Source organism: Poecile atricapillus, chromosome 1 (genome assembly GCF_030490865.1).
Source record: "Poecile atricapillus isolate bPoeAtr1 chromosome 1, bPoeAtr1.hap1, whole genome shotgun sequence".
In the NCBI taxonomy this organism is placed as follows: domain Eukaryota; kingdom Metazoa; phylum Chordata; class Aves; order Passeriformes; family Paridae; genus Poecile; species Poecile atricapillus.
The window spans coordinates 169204086-169223362 of NC_081249.1; the positions used below are offsets into that span (position 1 = coordinate 169204086).

The 19277-nt window shown below is 46.8% G+C and overlaps 1 protein-coding gene across 3 annotated transcripts in view; it reads right to left on the reverse strand.

Annotated features, from left to right (window-relative positions):
• Positions 1 to 16237, reverse strand: part of CCDC85C (coiled-coil domain containing 85C) — a 110128-nt gene extending 93891 nt beyond the window's left edge. For 2 of the 3 annotated variants that reach the window (XM_058829365.1, XM_058829367.1), the window contains exon 1: positions 15092 to 16237. In XM_058829365.1, coding sequence (XP_058685348.1) covers positions 15092 to 15803 — 712 coding nt within the window. In that variant the 5' untranslated portion in view covers positions 15804 to 16237. The remainder of the gene's footprint in view (positions 1 to 15091) is intronic. The other variant, XM_058829366.1, reaches the window with a different exon arrangement.
• Between the last annotated feature and the right edge of the window lie 3040 nt (positions 16238 to 19277).

The window sequence follows — 19277 nt, forward strand, 5'->3', positions numbered from 1 at the left end:
CAGCACTTGATTCAGTGATACAGAGGTCTGAAGTGCAGCAACACACTGAACACAGTTTCACAAATGGAAGAAATGGACCTGTTGGAGCAGGTCCAGAAGAGAGACACAGAAATGATCAGAGAGCTGAAACACCTCTCCAAGAGGAAAAGCTGAGAGAGTTGGGGTTGTTCAGCCTGGAGAAGAAAAGGCTCCTGGAACACCTCAGTGCAGCCTTTAGTACTTAAAGGAGGTTATAAGAGATATGGGGACAAATTTTTTATTAGGGCCTTTTTGGATACAACAGGCATAATGGTAATGGCTATAAACGAAGAGAGGGTAGATTTATATTAAATCTAAGAAAGATATTTTTACCATGAGGGTGGCAAAACATTGGCACAGGTTGCCCAGCAGGGTGGTGGACGCCCATCCCTACAAACACTCAAGGTCAGTTTGGATGGAGCTTTGAGAAACCTGATCAGGTTGAAGTTGTCCCTGCTCATTGCAGGGGGGGTTGGACTGGATGATCACTAAAGGTCCCTTCCAACCCAGACAATTCTATACGACCAGGAATGCTGCTAATTCTAACAACCACACCATGAAGATCACCACCTCCACATCTAGAACTTTACAGACTCCTTGCTGGGATCCTCACTGGCCTCCAGCCCATGAAAAAGCAGTGAGATTTGGAAGCAGTTTTTCAGGTTAGGGATGTGAAAGCACTATGTGAAATGTCTGCTTGCATATGCTTATCCTGCAGCTAAAGAGGAACTTATCCCTCTAGAACTGTCTTTACAGCATGTGTCAACAAACACTAAATTCACATACAAAATATTTACAAAATTTATCTACAATCCACACGGTGCTCATGTAGCAGAATATCCTACTACATAAATCTGTGGAAATAATGCAGTCATTCTAGGATGAACATCTGAGGAAGCTGCTAAGGAAAAATCTGTGTATGCCCATTGCTATGTCTGATCCCACCTACTTTGCAAGGCGTTTTTCACAGGCATCACTCTCACTGCCCTTTGACACCGGCAATTATCTGCTCCCAATCCTTCTGACCTCACATTCCTCACCCACCTGCAACTCCCATGTAAAGATAACAGAAGTTTGCATTCACATTAACTAAGTCTCTTTGTTCTGGGCAAGGAAACAATATTCATAATGTCCAATCTGATTTCATTCCAGTAGAGGATTAGTTTCAATCTCTTCTGCTGTAGAACAAAAAGGCAAGAAATTATCATCAAATAATTACAATGCTTTACGCTTTACAAAGGACACTCAGAGATTTGAAAAAAAAACCCAACCCTTTTTCTGGAATGAATCTGCAGTAAATTTCTGAGCATGCCTCAGACACACTTAGGAAGCCTACTGAGTCCTGCAGATAAGGCCCAGGACTGAGGGTCAGCAGATGAAAGCTGTGCTGCCTGCTCTTTGCATACTTAGGCTAGTCAACATCCAAACTGTAAAAAAGGGGAATAATGCTACTTCTCAAGCTTATAAATATGCTATGAGGCCAAACTCATTAGCGTTTACAAAGCACTCCTAGACTCCTTGTCTGGAAGAAGCTATACACCATAAAGTATTATTCAGCCTGTTCTAAGGCAGAAAAGTACTTATTACTGCAAATCCAGCAGTAGCTCTTCATGCACCGTTAAGGTTTACTACACTGTCTTAATCTAATCATCAGCACTTCAGAACCCAGATCTGTCATTGGAAACATACAGATCAGAATTCATCACTGAATAACCAACTGGGTCAACGACATACAGCACAGGACACACATCCCCTTTTTTAACCCACATCACAAATCTACAACTGAACCATTTGTATTTACAAAACCTCAACATTATTGGTTTTCCTGCCATATTGCATAATGTCTATTCAGGATTATAACAGGTTCAAAACTCAGATTCCAGATCTGTTTGCACATTTTTAAAAAGCTGATATGGGAAGGAGTGTAAAGTTCAGGTCTACACCTCTTCCAGCACTTATCAAGGAAACTGGTTCCTTCAGGCGACTTTTCCTGCCCATTATTATTCTGAGATCTCCTTTGCTTGTAATTCTGAAAATGTATTCATAACTAGTGGTACACTTGCTTTTGACTTGCTGATCAAAATACAATCTTTATAGCTCCAGGCACGATCATCAATGCTGAGCTGGAAGGAGTTCAATCCAGTTCAACAAAATCAGCTGTTAAAAATAACAGCTCTCTCCCAAACCACATCTTTGCAGTGATTTACTCCATCCCCTCATTTGGCTGCTGCCACATCCCTTTGTGGTGGTCTCCATCCCCATCTTGAGTTAGGCAGGCAACTCCTGCTGCCCACTCCTCACGCACTGAGAACATCTTCTCCCCCCAGCGCAGCACAAGGGCTGCATCAGAGCTTCAGCTGAGCTTGACAAAAGTTCTGCCCCCAACTGCCCTCTTGCTCCCTGCCCTCCTACAGCAGCTCCAGGAGTCAGCACCTCCATGGTGCTGACCATGGTGATCACCTCCATGGTAGCTCTCCATGCCAGGACACATACTCCACGCTACCCAGCCCCTGCCTCCATCTCTACAGATGTTGTTTTCAACAGAAGAAACCTGCTTCTTTGTGCATGATGCAGTTTTGGTTTAAATCCAGACATGAAATCTTTCCTGTGGAAAAAAAAGATCAAATTCAAATATCACCAACCTCAAACATAACACAGTCAGAGAGTTTTATTCTTTATACAGCATTCCTTTGACAGGGGCAGTTCCAAGGCTTTTCCAAAAATATTGTCTTTCCTTCACTTTACACTACCAAATAGAAGAAAAATTTACAGAGGACAGTCCTGTAATTTTTATCCAAATAAGGCAGAATGAAGCACAGGACAGCATATTTTCCACTGCAAACCTTCTCAATCCAACCTGATCAAAATGCTGTAGCAAGAAGAAAATAAAAATAGAGGCCTTTCCAACAACTGCATCAGCTGCTGTTTTACATGATCCATTCCTCATCTTGTAGGTCTCTGAGCAAACTTGTCTCCACAGCTGAGGGATTAGAAAACTTGTTTGTCCTATGCTGTTATGGACAGAGGGCATTTACAGGTCTGGAGTCATGCTTTCTCAAGTACACAGCCCCACAGCCAAGAAAATTAGCTAGTCACCACAGCCAGTTCCAAGAACAGAGGCTCCATCACTCTCAGAATACTTAATACTCTGGAAATGCTGAGCACCTGTGCTTTGAACAGAAGATGGCCTTCAATATCCCTGGTGGACCAGAAAGACAAAGATGCTCTGGATCACTTGGCAATGTGTGAGCTCTTGACCTGCTGCTACAGAGCCAAAACAGGACTGTGACATGCACATGCCACCTCTGCCAACACTCCTGCCCTCGGCTCTCACTTGCGTTAGGGCACAGGTTACTGAGTTACAAAATGCTCCCTTATTCCTTGGGAAAAAAAAAACAAAACCCACCACAACAAAACACACAGAAGTGGATAAAAACATAGCTTTAGTTTAAGCACAGATTAAACAACATTGATGTTGAGAGGACTGTGTTTTTAAAGAACAAATTTCCAGAGGGACTTAATTATGTTCCTAGGGTTAACAAAAGGATTTGTGTGATCCAGTTTTTCTTCTTTACTATGCTACAAGTGAGGGATGTGACTGAATACAGCATTTCACTTAACCCCATAGGATCTACACCCATCATTTTGAAAAATCAGAGAGCATTCATTTGGGATGATCCTTTCTCTTCCTCTCTCTGCTGTTTAGCTTTACATAGAGAAAATAATTAGCGTATAACGCAAACAACAAACAGGAATAAAATTAGTCCTTTCAAACTGAGATGTCGCTTAACTAACTGAAAAGAGGGAAAGCAAAAGCTCATCTTGAGTGGCTAGCAGCAAAGTCACAAAATGTCACTTTTCTGAGGTTCATACCCCAGTAATCATCTTTTATACAAAGAACAGTGACTCATAAATCTGTTTTTTCATAAAAATTTTGCACAAAACAGTCTGAAATAAAATATATCCCCTCCCCTTTTTTTCTTGGTCAACTTGAAGCTGAAGCATGGACTTTATGAGCTGTAGGAGTAGAAAGTCATTAGGGCTTCAATTCCAAATGAAAATTAAGGCTTTTAACTTCCCATACTACTCATACTGACAACCTTTCATACATAATTGCCTAGGAAGAGTTACTGCGGTCTTGTCACCCTCCTAACGCGTCAGTGATAGCTGACAAATAGATCCTCCCTCCCAATTCCACCATGCAAATGGAAATAAAAGCCCATGTGGTTAAGAAACTCTGAGTTCACACCCAAGAGTGACTTTGATGACTTTTCAGTCAGGACTAGTTAGGAGTCACCAAATTGCCAGCATCAGAAATAAAGCAATCAAGGGATCAGGTAAGAATTGGACTGGAAAGAGGAAGAGTGCCTTCAGCAATTACAGCAAAGACACCACTGCTTTGCAGTGACATGGGGAGCAAGGTGACAAGCAGGACCCTTCTGCTTCACAGCTGTGATTCTTCACCTCAGCCAAAACTGCACTAGGCTGACAGATAAACCTTTTAAATACACATATATAACATGATATTCAACTGGGCAACATAGATGGGATGAGCTGAAATAACAACAAATGCTGTGTCCACTCTCTGAACGCTATCAAGGTAACCTGTTGCCGTGACAGCAGCAGCATCTTTCTGTACTTGTCTGTGCTTGTAGAGAGGCAAACCCTGCTTTTTATCCAATTTTTCTCATCTTCTCATTTGGGAGAATTATTATATGACAAGTTTCTGGTTTTTTACAGTTGGTGGGAGACTGACCACACTTCATCATCCTGTGGTTCCAAGAAGTATATGTAATACAGAGGGAAGCAACCCAACATGTAAAGAGCTTTCATCCCAGTAAAGCTGAAATAGGATTTGAAGCAGCTCCAAAACTGGGAATTAGAAGTGTGTGGAGTTACTCTAAAGACTTCTCCTTCCTTGCTAGTTCAGTATTACTTAACACCTGTTTGCTATCACTGGTACCATAGCAATGATCAGAGGCCCTGTTTGAGGTAAGGGTCTTATTCTGTTGAGCACCACAATGAACTTGGAGAAGACAAAGGAAATATCTTATACTGGTTGTATAAAAGGAGAACCCCAAATCACATAATTTAGCTAAGACATGAAAGAAAGCCATGTAACAAAGATACAGCACTCCAAATCTGAGTCCCAGCTCAGTGCTCTAACCTGCAGAACCGTCCCTCCTTTTGCTATTTTAAACTTTACATCTGAAACAATACAGTCTTAACCAACATCATAAAAAGAGGACTGCATTTTGTTACAAGAGCTCATGAGACAAGCATGGGAGACTTCAGGTAAATTGCTCAGAATCTGGGAAGCAAACAGCTGCACCAAAAACTTGAAAAGAACAACTTTCAGAAGATGGTTGAATACAGTCACACACGTGCAGCTACATCCACATGGCCTGGAGGACAGAGCTGCAGAAAACATTATTGCTCCTGAGGTGGAAACTGCAGCCACTCCAGAAGAGAAGATCTCCACAAACAAGGCATTTATTCCCATGCTTCAAGACATCAAAGAGGAATAAACACATAGGCTTTAAAAATGGATCCCTATTTTTAAAAGGTGTTAAAAGGATGGAAAAGGAAAATCCTCTAAATGTTATCAGAACTGAAAGATGGAAAGGCTGCTGCACTGACTGAAATACTCAGCTGGTTTGTAGCCTCAAAAATAAGCATCACAGAGAAATGAATGAATAATTGAAATACAGCAAGCAAGTGCAGAGGTATTTGCAACAGCAAAGGACAGGTGTATCAGCAGTTTGACCAGGAGTGAATGATTGACTCACTCCCATGCTGGGTTTCAGCTGCAGTCAGGAAAATGAATAAGGGAACATTTTATCAGAGTTTTCCACAATGTGCCATCCCTGTGCAATGCATGAGCCGCTGGTGAAGATCACATAACCTATAACTATGTATCACATTCAACAGCAAACAAGCTTTTAACTCAGTGGAAAGGGATTAAAAGCTCTGTAGATCCAAAGCATAGATCAAAGTTATATTCAGCTGCTGGGAAATAGATAAATATGAGTCTGCAAATCCCAGTAAGGGAGATGAAAAAAGGAAACCAAGAAGACAAAAGAATACTGTGCATCACAATAGCCCTTTAAGATTGTACATAAAAATAAGATTTTCTTAACACCTTTGTTAGGAGCTGGAAAAGATTCAGCATCAACCAAAATTAGTTCTTTTTAATTACTGATACTCTGTTAGCATCTGATGATGCTACTCTGGCATAAAACAGTAATCTTTTACGTAGATTATCCTGGAACCTATTCTATTAGATCTTACTAAAAATAAAAATGGGGGACAAACAGTGAAAACATCAACATGAAAATGGTTAATTCCTGCATGTATATAACCAGCCATAGTCCTCTGGCAACACAAAAATCAAGCAGAATATTGCCTAAACAGGATGGATTACTTCCCTTGTTTGAGATTAAAGGCACTCTGGATTTCCTTAGAAAAAAATACCAAAGCAAGTGTAAAGAGTCCAAGTTTCAATTTCATTCAAGTCCAACAGAGTCCCACAGTAACTTCACTGGTCACTGAGATGTACCACACCACTGAACAGTCCATGGCTTCATACAAAGTCACAGCCAGGAGCAGAGTGTCACACAAGTGGCATTTAAAGGACAAGGCATTATCAATAAGTGTCATAGAGCGAGAGAAATGTACCTTAGCAAGTAAAAAACTGTAGATGAAAGATAGATGCCAGCCCTCCAGAGACTGCTTAGCACTTAATCAAAAGTCAGAAACCAGGAATCTTGAATTTGTGATGCACAGCAACCTGTCTTAGATGATCCAGAGATGATGGAAGATGTGGGGAAGAACAAACAAAATCTAGTCAGTCCCACTAGATCAGAGACTGACAGCAAGCCTTTTCCTACTATTTCCATAGAAATATTATGCTTTGGGGACTGGAAATGCTGTTTTTCTCCTTCTTTTCTAAAACAATGGTTTAGTTTTGCTGCTCTACTTTGAGTAGTCCTTTTGCATGCTCCTTTCCTCTTCACGGATCTTCTATAGCATAAGGACAGAGAGGCAGCTGCTCTGCAGCCTTCCCCACTGCACCTGGGGGCTCTCATTGTCCTGGGAATGCAGGGATAGGTCAGACACAGCTGTCAAATCCCCTGGCATAGGCGCCCCTGGAGATGGTTTGATCTTACTGTCCTGAAGATGGTTTGAAAGAGCAGTTAAGTATGTCCTCTTGCTTCCTAGCCTGAGCCCTACTCCACCCATTTGCTCCTCACACTTCATCTTTCATCTCACACAGACATTCAAATGCAGCTGACCTTCTTGTACATGAATGAAATCCCAGCAGCAGAGGAGTTAGGGATGAAACGGGGGAAAAGGCAGCAGCATGCAGTCCTGAGTGTCACTGCACAGAGCTGGGGGATGGAGCAAAGTCTGAAGGGCTTTTCAGAGCTCCCCAGCTTTGATTGAACTAATTCTGCCAGCAAGCCGGCGTTGACACAACCACAGAAGACAGCTAGCGTGTCACCCTGCGACTGCAGTGTACAGCTGGCCAAAGCCCTGCTGCCATAAGCCCGACACTCACCGACAGTGCTCCCTCCACTGCAGACAGCCCTCCCACCACAGCCACCCCAGGCAAACAGGAGACATCCCGTCCTACAAGCCCTTAAGAGAGCCCAAGCAGACAAGGAGATAACTCACAACAGATTTAGGATGGCTTCAATCTCACTGCAAGATCCGCGAAGTCTCAAAGGCAGTTGAAACTAACCTGCAATATGCTTCACAATGACTTTAGGTCACGAAGACCCTTTACAGAAGAGGCTCTGAGCGAGGTGAAGACTTGGCACCACCTCCTTGGAGACATAAGTCAGAACAAGCAATGAGTTCCCTGAGAGGGGCAAAATATCAAGGCAAGAAACAATTTAAGGGAAGAAGACTATATATACCTGTATGTACAGGGGCTAAAGTAACCTGGCATAAATGGTCTTGACCCAGACATGAGTCACTAGAAAAGTGTTCAATATAACCTGCCCAGCAGCCTTCAATTGCCATGGTGACAAACGTTTCTTAATGCCTAAGAGCAGCTGAGTCCTGAACTCCATGCACCTCATTCACTAACAAAAGCTTTCATTATACTGAAAAAAAAGAAAAAAATCACCACCAAATTGTGGCCATTTTAAGTCCTCCTCAGATCAGGGGCCGATTTATGCATCCTGGTTTCAGTGGGGAGTACTGTGCTCACATCAGTGCTAATTCAGAAGATGGAGCTGGCTTGCTTTTTGCTTCACAATTCAGTAGGCAAGGGGAAGATAGATTCTCTGAGACAGTGTTACTTTTTCTGCCAGGAGTTATCTATTTGCAGAAGTGGGTCAACTTTCTCTTGGTGGACATGTTCGTGTGCGAGTGCCTAGCAGCGCTGCCTGCGCCTTTCTGCCCGCTCCGCGTGCAGAGGAACCTCTGCACATAACTATTTATGGCAGCCAAGTGTTTCATGAATTGCAGCAAGTTAACCACAAGGGGATGATGACATTTGGCGACAGGGCAGGATGAATTCTGGCTGGCAGACAAAAAGTCAGGTTAAAAATACAGAATGCAGAAGCAAACCCAGCCAGTTGCAGTTAATTCGCAGGAAAACTGGATGTGCAGCCCGCAAACCTTCCCTGTTCCAGGCGAGCAATGTTGTGTGTTTTGCAGTGGGATGCATTAAGGCCTGTGTGTGAGTGTGGAAAGAACATCAGCCTTCTGGGTTCAAGCATTTTAGCTGAATTTTAAATGGACTTAGATGTTTTTCATTTGCCTCACTCCACACCTGATGTATACCAGATGTTTTTGCCAGTTTAAGCGCTTCACCTCCATCTCACCTACCATCAGCTATTGTCCATTGTTCTGTTCCCAGAGCATCTCCAAAGGGCAGATCTCCAGTACGGAAAGATGATGCAAGGACAGCCTGGGGGACAACATCAGCAGACCCTGCCATAGATATGTCTGTGTGAGGTGCAAGCAAGGCCACAGCCATGTTGTGGGGCACATAAAAAGCCCAAAGCCTCCCAGGGCGGGCTTCCAGTATCCCCAAGGTCGCATGGATGCAGGCACCCTTGTCCTCACAAAGTATTAACCCTTCAGCTTTCAGATGCAATGCTTCTGTCAGTGCTGGCATTCATCCCCCTGGTTTCCACACATACATAGAGTGCAACACCTGCCAGGGCTGCATTTTGGGTTCCCATGCCTGCCACTTCATTAGATCACCATTTAATTCCACCCTCAGCTTTATTTGATGAAATGTCTCCAGAGGACCAAATCATTCACATGTAACCAACACAGTTGGTTACTACTTCCCTTATTGTGATTGCTTTCAATGAGAGTAAGTGGATAATTCCATCAAAGGCCCATAGAAACTTGTCTTCCAATCAATACAAGCTTTTTTCCTTCAACAGGGCAGCTGAGAATAAGATATCTCTATGTAATATTGAAAGAGGAAAACAAAATTAGAACACATTACCATGGAGAATATATTTCCAGATATGGCCCAATTTTAATTTAAGCATCCTGAGCCTTGTTTTCAAGGAACACCAGCTGAAGTTTGGGAGCCAAGCAGGCTGGCACATAGGCAATGTCCCAGCAAGAAGGCAGGAGTGGGCAATGACAAAAATGCCTCAAATGAGGCACTCCATGGAAGTCCTTTGAATGAGTGGCCAATGACTACTGGCTACAATAAACTCAAGCTGTATTCTTCATGCCCGAGACCTCAGCATTGATAAGCCAATTAACAGAATGCATTGAACGTACAGCAGAGATCAAAACAGGTCTCTCTTCAGAGGTCTTACATCTATCTTGTGTACCACCCCAGAGCTGATTTCCTGTCTTAATCACAAGGAGTCTGTATGTAACAGCCCACAGCACCAAAAATACCGACATATTAAAAACAGCAGTATTTAAAAAAAGAACATTAAAGCCATTTTCAGAGGATGAAAAGTGCTCTTGACATAAGAAAGAAAATAATTGGTCAAGTAACCAAACCTGTGCTTGAGCTTGGCAGGAGTCACTGAGCTCTGAGAGGTCTCCAGCACAGAGAACAGGATTTTCTCTGACCTGGGCTGCCCATGTAGTGGGGACTATAAGGGGGTGACATCTGAGCACTGCTGAGAAAGGGGATTTCCTCTCTTTCACCAGAGTTAGGACAGGTGCACTGCAAAAGGGAACAATGGTCACCACAACACCTGGAACAGGGCTGATCTCATCTGGCTTTAGATGGTTGCATATGAATGAGCTGACCAGGCTTCCTCCTCATCAGCAGAGAGAAAGAGCACAGCCAGCATACAATTCTGCTTTCTTTGATGCAGACATAGTTCACATAAATCATGACACCAAAGTGCCTTTCTCCACATAAAGGATAAAGGATGTCCAAGGGAATACAGATGTTAAAGCCTGTATTGGAGATATCTCAAATTAAATGGGATGAACCTCATCTTTTGCTTCTGCCCCTGCATATTCTCATCTCAAAGGCCTCATTAATATGCCATCATAAATAATAAGTATATTGATTATTAATACACTAATAAAACAAAGTATTTTGGCCTTAAGGGTGTGTGAAGAAGAGAAGTAAGTACAGGGTAGCTGCATTACCAATCAATACCAACCCACAGGGAGCAGCCATTTCTCTCTGCCACCATTTTAACTGCAATATATTGTACCCTCTAGGCAAATATGTGGACATCTACAAGTGGGAATCAATAGAACTAGAGATCTTCCCACCTCCTCACCTAGAGAGACCATTCTTTTTCACTGGAGAACACAGCAGCAAGAGGCCAGACTAATATCTCTGCTACTACAAGCTCTCTGCTGTATCCACAGCTTTTTTTCTGAGCTTCTCTGACCACTTTTTAATTGTTGATGTTTTCAATAATTTATGAAAACAAAATATCAAAATTAACACTTTACCCAACTGAATAAAGACGGAGACACTAGAAACCACCCAGTCCATTTTGGGAACCTAAAGCAAAAAGTTACAGTGGAAGGTGAAGTTATAATGACAACTTCAGTTGATGGGTGTGAAATAAAACCATAGCCTGAAAGCTTTGCCTGTAGCACAAGATTTTGTCCTGGGCACATCACTAGTTGAGTCTGTATGCCCCCAGGCTTGAAGAGGAATGAACAGTTGTCCCAGTCAGATCTAGATAAGACTAAAACCAGTGGAAGCCCTTGCCCTGGCCTCAGGGAGCTTTGACTCACTTCTCCCAATGTTCCCACATACCTCACAGTCCAGGGATATATCCTGTGGGAATAAGCCTGATTTCTTCCCCCAGGTCATGTTAATATCACCAAATGTCCCTGACTTTTTTTTTTTTTAATTCCCTATTTTGAACCTAATTCTGTCAGGAACCAAGCAGCTGCTTCAACAGAGCTGTCTAAAACTGGATGGGCAGAAAGACTGTGTGTGTACAGATATCCATACCATGCATAAAAAGGAAAGCCAAAGCACTCAAGCATATACAATGACTGTGCCTCAGTTTCTGCCCTAGATCTAGGTAGGTTTAGAACTGTGACAAGTCATTACAGAGGCAACTGGCCTGTAATGTCTATGTGTGTTTCCATCACACAGCTTGGAGGTGTCCCTGTCCCACAGTCCAGGTCCCTGTGCACACAAAGAATGGCCATACCTCTCACTTTCAGATTACACATCTTCTAATAATAACCATTTTCACACTATGTTATAATTATTATCTTATCTTCCATGAGCAAATAATTAATCATCAGCTTCTGAAACTTGCAGAAGTAAACAGATTTCAGAAAAGGGAAGCAAAGGTGGATCACCAGTTGGGTTTGGATTGATTTTTACACTTAGACCATTTATTCTGAATTCACCTTACAAATCTAGAGCTCATCACCTCACAGTGGGGTGGGTCACTGGGGCAAATAAATCAAGCCCTGGTTCAACAATTCACTTCCAAGGATCACTGAACAGAAAATGAGAAACATTTAACCCACCTTAGCTCACTAAGATGCTACTAAAAATGTACCTTCCTGCAAGTCTTTTAACAGCCACCATACTCCTGACTCCTTTAGAAAAGCACTTAACAAGTGCAGCTCAGTGGATACCACTAGCAGAGGCAGTACAGTTCTGCATTTTCCAGCTTCCAATCTCAGGACTTTCCAGCTTTTCCATAAGCAAAAATACTCTAGTAAGCAGTTCACAAGTAGCAACCTTGCTCCCACCAGCTGCCCAAATCTTCTGCTGTGTTCTTACTACAGATGCTAAATTCTGCACTGTATCCCTTTCAGCCACCTCCTCTCCCTAAGAAAGCACACGGGGCTGTTCATTTCAGTATTAGCTGTGCTGGCTGGGCAGTATCTGTTTCACCCACTGGTTAGTTCTCCAGTGCTTTAAAGACACGAGACAACAGCAAACCAGACTCAAGCTTACAACCAAAAAATGAAAGACCACGTATTCTCTTTCCTCTGCCTTCCTTCTGTTTTATTCCTGAGGGGAAAAAACTCACCAAGAAAAGAGTAGAAAAAGGCTGAAATCTGGGCTGCACACACGGAAGGCAGGGACAGGAGCAGGAGACACGGCAGGATGTTCACTGCTCACTGCGGGGCTGCTCCGTGACAGCTCCACCACCCACCTGACTCACTGGAGCGGTTTTTCATGTTCACCTGCTCCTGCCCTGCTCTTCTACACCGTCATAGGCTTAACAGAACTGCTGCCTCGTCCCAGGCAAACACCCCTCCCAGACTTCTTGCTGTCAGTCAAAAAAGGGCCTGATAAGCCCTGCATTTGCATATGTATTGAGAGGCATTTCCAAAGGCACAGCCAGGGAAATGGCCTTGCTGAATACCGATGCTATCTGAGAATGACAACTATTCAAGTCATTTTACAGCTTCACTACCTAAGTGGAGAGATCAGGCTTGCCTACATCTTTACAAGGATTATTAGCTTTAAAAGTGCTGATCGTATCCGTTGCACCCTCAGAAATGAAGCCGCACTGGTTCACAGGAAAGAGCTTCAATTCTTCCCCCAGAGACCACCTGCCACAGGCACCCCAGAACCCGAAGTCACTAAAACCTAAAGGTCACATCTGAAATGCTGGAGCCCATACCCATCCTTCCGACACAGGAAATGAGAAGGGCTGTGCAAAGGAACGCATGGAAACACGTGTGTGCAGATGGACTGCCTCCCTTTCCTACTCTTACCCTACATAGGGCAGGACACGAGACTCGGCTCTCAGTCCCCCCCAGAAGATGCTGCTGGGCACAGTCCCACACACAGCACTTGAGGAGGGCAATGAGGACCGAGCTCTGAAAGCAGAGGCTTTCCTCTTTGTGCTGACAGGGATGACTTGAATTCCATGTGAAGCATCCCACTGTGGCTTCACCCTGGCTTGAAGGGACAGCTCTAAAGTATTGGTTATGTTTTCTATACTCAAGAGCCTTGAGCTGACAGAGGAATTCAGCTAGCTTTGTCCCATTCAGCCACCAATACCTAAAAGGGACACGGTGTAAGGGTCACTAACCAGAACTGTGAAGCCCTCCTGTTCCAAAACAGTAACAGCACATTCAGTATCTGTCATGTGCTCCTCAAGCCTCTGTGGAGAGCAATACTTTACGAAAATAAAGTCACATCAAGAGCGGAAGCTATCTGAAGATTTACAAACCAGATACTTCTGTTTTACACAGGTTAAAGAGAGGAGTAATTAAAAAATTCCACACCAAACACTTAAAGATGTTTGTTGTACCATGAGCCATGTGGTGACTGGCTCACCCTTGAAACCAGCAAACCCTGACTACTGGGCAAGGTGGCCAGAACATCTCCAGCCGTGAGTTGAGACACACAGCTGAGGCAGCAGGACTGCAAACAGCAGGTTCATGGATGAACACTTGTGAAATGAGTTATCAATCCTCCATGCCCTCAGGTCTCTTGGGACATAAAGACTTGCCAAAAATTACCAAAAAAAAAAAAAAAAAAAAATAAAAAAAGAACACCAAAAGCTCTGGAAGCTGAAAGCATGGTTATCTGTAAACACATCCACTGCTGACATCAATCAGAGCCAACCTCTGGGGCTCCATCCCCCTCTGTGTGCTTAGAGGTGGGACAAGGATACCCCAACCAGAAAACAGTCCTCTCTGGTTGGAAAAGAAGATTAAAAAAAGGTGGTCTTACATATAAGAATTTTTCAGATTGCTGCTTGGTTTGTTTCCGACTGAGCCCTCTTGACAACACTACTCCTTCTAGAAGTCATGTACTTGGTCTCGTCGGTTTTAAAAGATTAAAAAAAAAATCTCAATCTTAAAGACATTACAATGTTATTTTAATGCATGATCACTATTAGACAACAGGAGAAACTCTGCTTGAATATGAACTGCCAGAGGAGGCTTGGCACGATTTCATTGTGGAGCTTGTTTCTAACTTCAATGACTAGCCTGAACAAAATCATGAGTACAGCGTCCCTTCGAGAGCAATCTCTTCTCTACAAACAAAACTCTTTTTCTGAAGTGAGGACAGGGAAAAGCTGAGTTGCACCTCTCCAAAACTGCTGAGCACTTCACAGCCAGCCTGCCCTGAGAGCCTGTGGAACTAACAGGTGATGCTCTGTGGGACAAACCTGCACTTTCATCAGATGCTTTCAAAATCTCATCCCGTTTTTATCAATCTTACCAAACTAGCACACAAACAAGCCAAACACAAACCAAAATATTTAAAGGGGGAGAGAAAGAGAAGGAAGAGTGGGAACACAATCAGTGTTTATTTAACCCTGAAAACTCAGGCTGTTTTTTGTCAAAAAAGAAATCCAAAACAAACAAACAAAACCAAACACCAACCCTGCTGGAGATAAAAGAGGCTCCAACCCTCAGCCCAGGACATCGACAACACAGCCAACACACTGATAACACACACCCCGTGCACAGGTGCCCCTCCCCGGCTCCCGGGGCTGCTCAGCCAAAGAGGTCACCAAGGATGGACAGGGTTGGGAATGGCCAGGGATTCCTCCCCCGGAGTCCCTCACCCACCGCCAAGGGGGACAGGACATGTCGGGGGTGGTGGCGGGGGGCCAGCGGGGCAGGGCAGGGCAGGGCAGGGCAGGGCAGGGCAGGGGCTCACCATTGAGGCCGTTGGGGATGCTCCGGTGGTGAAGGGGCGCGGACAGGTCATCCATTGACCTCCGCATGGCTCCGGCCTTGCTGTCGCCGGCCTTGTGGTGGTGAAGGTGGTGGTGATGGTGGTCGGGGCTGCCCGCGCTGCCCGTGCTGGAGGTGCTGCTCCCGTCCCCCACGTCCCTGGTGGCCGAGCCGCCGTTCAGGTTGGTCAGGCTGGCCTGACTGTCGATGGAGCTCCGCGAGCCGGCCCCGTTCCGCTCCTCGTCCAGCATCAGCACCATCTCCTTCAGCTCCACGTTCTCCCGCAGGAGGGTCTCCTGCCTCGCCTCCAGGTCCTTCAGCTTCTGTTGGTACATGCCCACCTCCTTCCACATCACGCTGGCCGTGTGCCTCCCGAAGCGCTGCCATTCCCTTGACAGCTTCTTGCCTTTTTGCCGGTCGTCGTCCAAGAAGCAGCAGAGCTCCCGCAGCTCCTGGTTGTCGTCCTGCAACTTCTGGTTCACCTCCTTCAGCCCGCGGATCTCGTGCAGGTGGAGCTGCAGCCGCCGGTTCACATCTTTCATCAAGTTGCCGTGTTCCACCATTAAGTTCATCTTTTCATTCTCCACTTTCCTTAGTCTTTTCACCAGCTCTTCCTTGCTCCATCTCAGCATCTCTTCCTCCGAAATTTTGCTCAGGTCTTCTTTAGACCCTTCCAAGGAATTTTTTGCCATCATCTGTGCCTAGGCTGCGTTTGCTCTCACAGGGTAACAAATGGTTCGGATTATTCGGATGATTTTTGTTCGCCTGATTTCCTAGAACTAAAATTCACTGCAGCATCTCGGGGAAGAAATACTGTAGTTCTCCGTTCAGCGTTGGACAAGGAAGAAGAGCGACGCCGGACTGGAAATTCTGCTCCCCAATAGACCCCATAATAATAATAATAAAAAGAAAACACAAACCAAAGGGGGAGGGTGGAAATGAAATAAAAAAGGCGCCCCCACTGCCCCGGAGGCTGGGGGCGATCGGCAGCCGGGAGCCAAGCGCTGCACTCTCCAAGCAAAGCCTCCGCAGGGATCGGCCAACTTACCCCGGGCAAAACAACTACGCGGCGGCCGCCCTCCCGTTCCCGGGCTCTCCTCCGTCCACTTGTCCTCCCTCCCGCCCGCCGCCCGCCGCCGCCCGCCGCGGGCACCGCGCCCCCTCCGCCGCCGCCCCGCTCCGCCGGTGCGCGTCCGCAGCCCCGGGGCGACGTGGGGCCGAGCCCGGCGCGGTGGCGGCCGATGCCGGTGCGGCGCTGCCGAGGAGCGGTGGGGGAGCCGGCGCCTTCCCGGAATGGCTCAGCCCTCGGGAGGGAGGGAGCGAGAGAGCGAGGGAGGAGGGGGGCAGCGCCGCGGCTTGGTCCCACCTCCTGCCGGGCAGGGCGGCGCGGCCCTGCCCCGGCCGAGCCGAGCGGCGGGGATGGAGATTCGGCTGCTGGCGGCGGAGTGCAGGGAGTCGAGCCGAGCCGAGCCGCGCTGAGCCGGCCCTTGGCTGCCGGGCTGGGCGCTGGCCGGGCCCGGTGCGCCGCGCCCGCCGCCGGCTCGGGTTACGGGAGCCGCGGCCGCCGCAGCCAATGCGGGGCCGCCTGGCGCCTTCGAACGGCAGGTACAAAGGGACGGGGCCGCTCCCTCCCTCCCTCCCCCCGCCCTCCGCCCGCCCCGCCGTGCCCTGCCGTGCCCTGCCCGCCGCGGCCGTGCCGGCTCACCGCTGCCCCCCCGGGGCTTCCCCCCCGCTTTTGGCCTTTTTTTTTCTTTTCTTTTTTTTTTTTTTTTTTTAAATGGTTTTCTCCGGGTTTTCTTAAAAAAAGGTACCGGAGAGAGCACCATCCCGGGAAAGGGTGGGGTTGGACAGGCAGGAAAACGCGCCTGCCGGGCGGCCCGGGGAAGCGGCGCCGAAATGGCCCCGGTCCCGCTGTGCCCAGGCGCGGGGAGGGACCCGGAGCCACGGGCGGCCGCCTTGCGCTGCGAGCGGAGCGGGCGCTCCGGAGCATCTCCGCTGCTGCCGCCCCCGCCAAGGGCTTTGTCACCGGGGCCCGGCCCCGCGCCTCTCTGCCCCGCTGCCCACCCTCCCCCTGGGGTGGCCGCCTTTGTCCGCCGGTCCCTCCTGCCTCGCAGGTTGAAAGAGCTGGCTCCAGCATCCCTGCCGCCTCTCTGCTCCTGGGAACGGCATATTCCCTTAGACCTCAGTGGTGCGGGAGAAAACGGCCCTAAAGTGGCATTCCTCGGTTAAATAGCCACAGGTTCATGTCGTCCTTATTGTCAGGAGGCTGGGGTGCAAGCCTCAACTTCTGCAAGCACCGGACAGAATCTGATAAAGGGCATGGAAAGTTCATAAAGTGAATTTCCTAAGCAACATGTGGGCAAATTTCCTATATCTTTGCATCACATCCCCTGAGTTTCAATCTAATGCAGTTTTCCTTGGACTGTGACATCTCTCTGTGGGCTGTGTTTTGCCCAATATCACTGTTAAAACAAAAGGTACACCAGGACACAGCATGAGTGTCCTTAAAAAGCCCCAGGGAATTGCCAGCTTTGTGTTTCTTAGGAACCTGAGTAAATGCTTTGACTCCAGGGTCAATCCAATGTAACATCAGGTTTCTGACCACACTAGAAAGCTGGTCAAGACACCCTCTAGCTATAAAGAGACATCAAATCTGATTCCAGAGCGTGGGATGCAGAGCATATGGCCTGTACATGGAGGGAACATCGGAACAGAGAGGGATAGAGGATTGCAACTTCTGCCTTTTGATGTTATCTTTCTCAGTCTCAGCAGAGTCACAGTTTCTTCTTGTTCTGCACAAGTCTATGTTGCTGGGTTTCTGACCCCAGACATACCATTGGCAAACTAGACAACTGCCTGTTCCCTACTAAGGCAAAGCAGCAGATCCTCCCTGCTCCTGGAGGAGCTCATCCCCTCTGTGGGCACTGTTGTCTCCTCCTATGGAAGCTTTTTATCCCATTATTATTAAAAGGGTAAGAGGAGCTTAGGACAGAGCACAGATACTCAATTCAGGTGGGATTTGCAGGTGGATTCTTGGTCACACACAGCACAGACCTAAAGATGTGAAGAGGACAGTTCTCCCCTAGCACCAGGGCACCCCAGAGCAGTTCCCTAGAGAGGAGAGAATCACACTGGACAGCCAGTGGCGAGGCCTGTTTGCTCCTTTCAGTGGGGATGGCTCAGAGCAGGTAAAACAGGGGCCACCCAGGACCAGAGCTGTGCTCTGACCTGTGTTCCACCTTGGTGACAGTTCTTCAGAAGGTGCAGTCCTAGCTGTGGCTGGTCAGACTTTCCTGAGGTTGCCACCTCAGCCCTTAGGACATGGAAACCAGCAGGTGTCTGTGCCAAGAGGTCACTGCTCCTGGGCTCTGGGGCAGCCAGGCCATGGCCAGCGTGGCGTGACATTACACTGTGTCCCACCTACTGCTTCTCACCATCCTGAGCCACAGCTCATGGCTGCATGGTCTAGAAGGCACCCAGGCATTTTTTGAGCCAAGCCTTTTTATTTACAAGGTTTTAATTATATCCTTCCCCACAGGAAGAGGAAAGTGCTTCTCCCAGACCCTCCCAAGAGCTGATTTGACTAGCAGGTCCCTGGCCAGTGGCCGGGGGAAGGAGGAACAGAGCAGGGGGATGTTGCAGAGCAATTGTTCATCATTGACCAAAGTCAAAAAGAGAGAGAAGCCTCTGGCAGCTGTGTCACAGACACAAGTGAAGCTACACTGTGGCAGTGCCTGGCCTGGGCAGTTTATTGCTGGGCTGGCCTGATGTTTGCTTCATCGCTTTCCCAAGAAAAGCTGTCTTTCCTAGGTGAAACCTTTCACAGTTTGAGCATTATTGATGTTTCTGTAGAAACTGAGCTCAACAGACAGGGGGGCTCCTCAGAGGAAGTGAGGAGATTATTAATATCCACAGAGGAAGTCCCTGTGATGATTAAGATGTGCTCTCAGTACTCAGTGGGTATGTCTGTGCTTTTGGAAATGTTAACACCACAGGTCCACTCTGATGCCATCCGCAAGGGCTTCGCTGTTAGTGCTGCCATTCTGGTGCCCAGGTGGCTGTTGAGGGATGGTGACCTGCTGTGCTTGGGACACCCAGTGCCTGTATGCTCAGGAGGTGGCATTGAAGCTGCCATCTGGCCAGATGGCAAATGGTCTGAGTGACTGTGA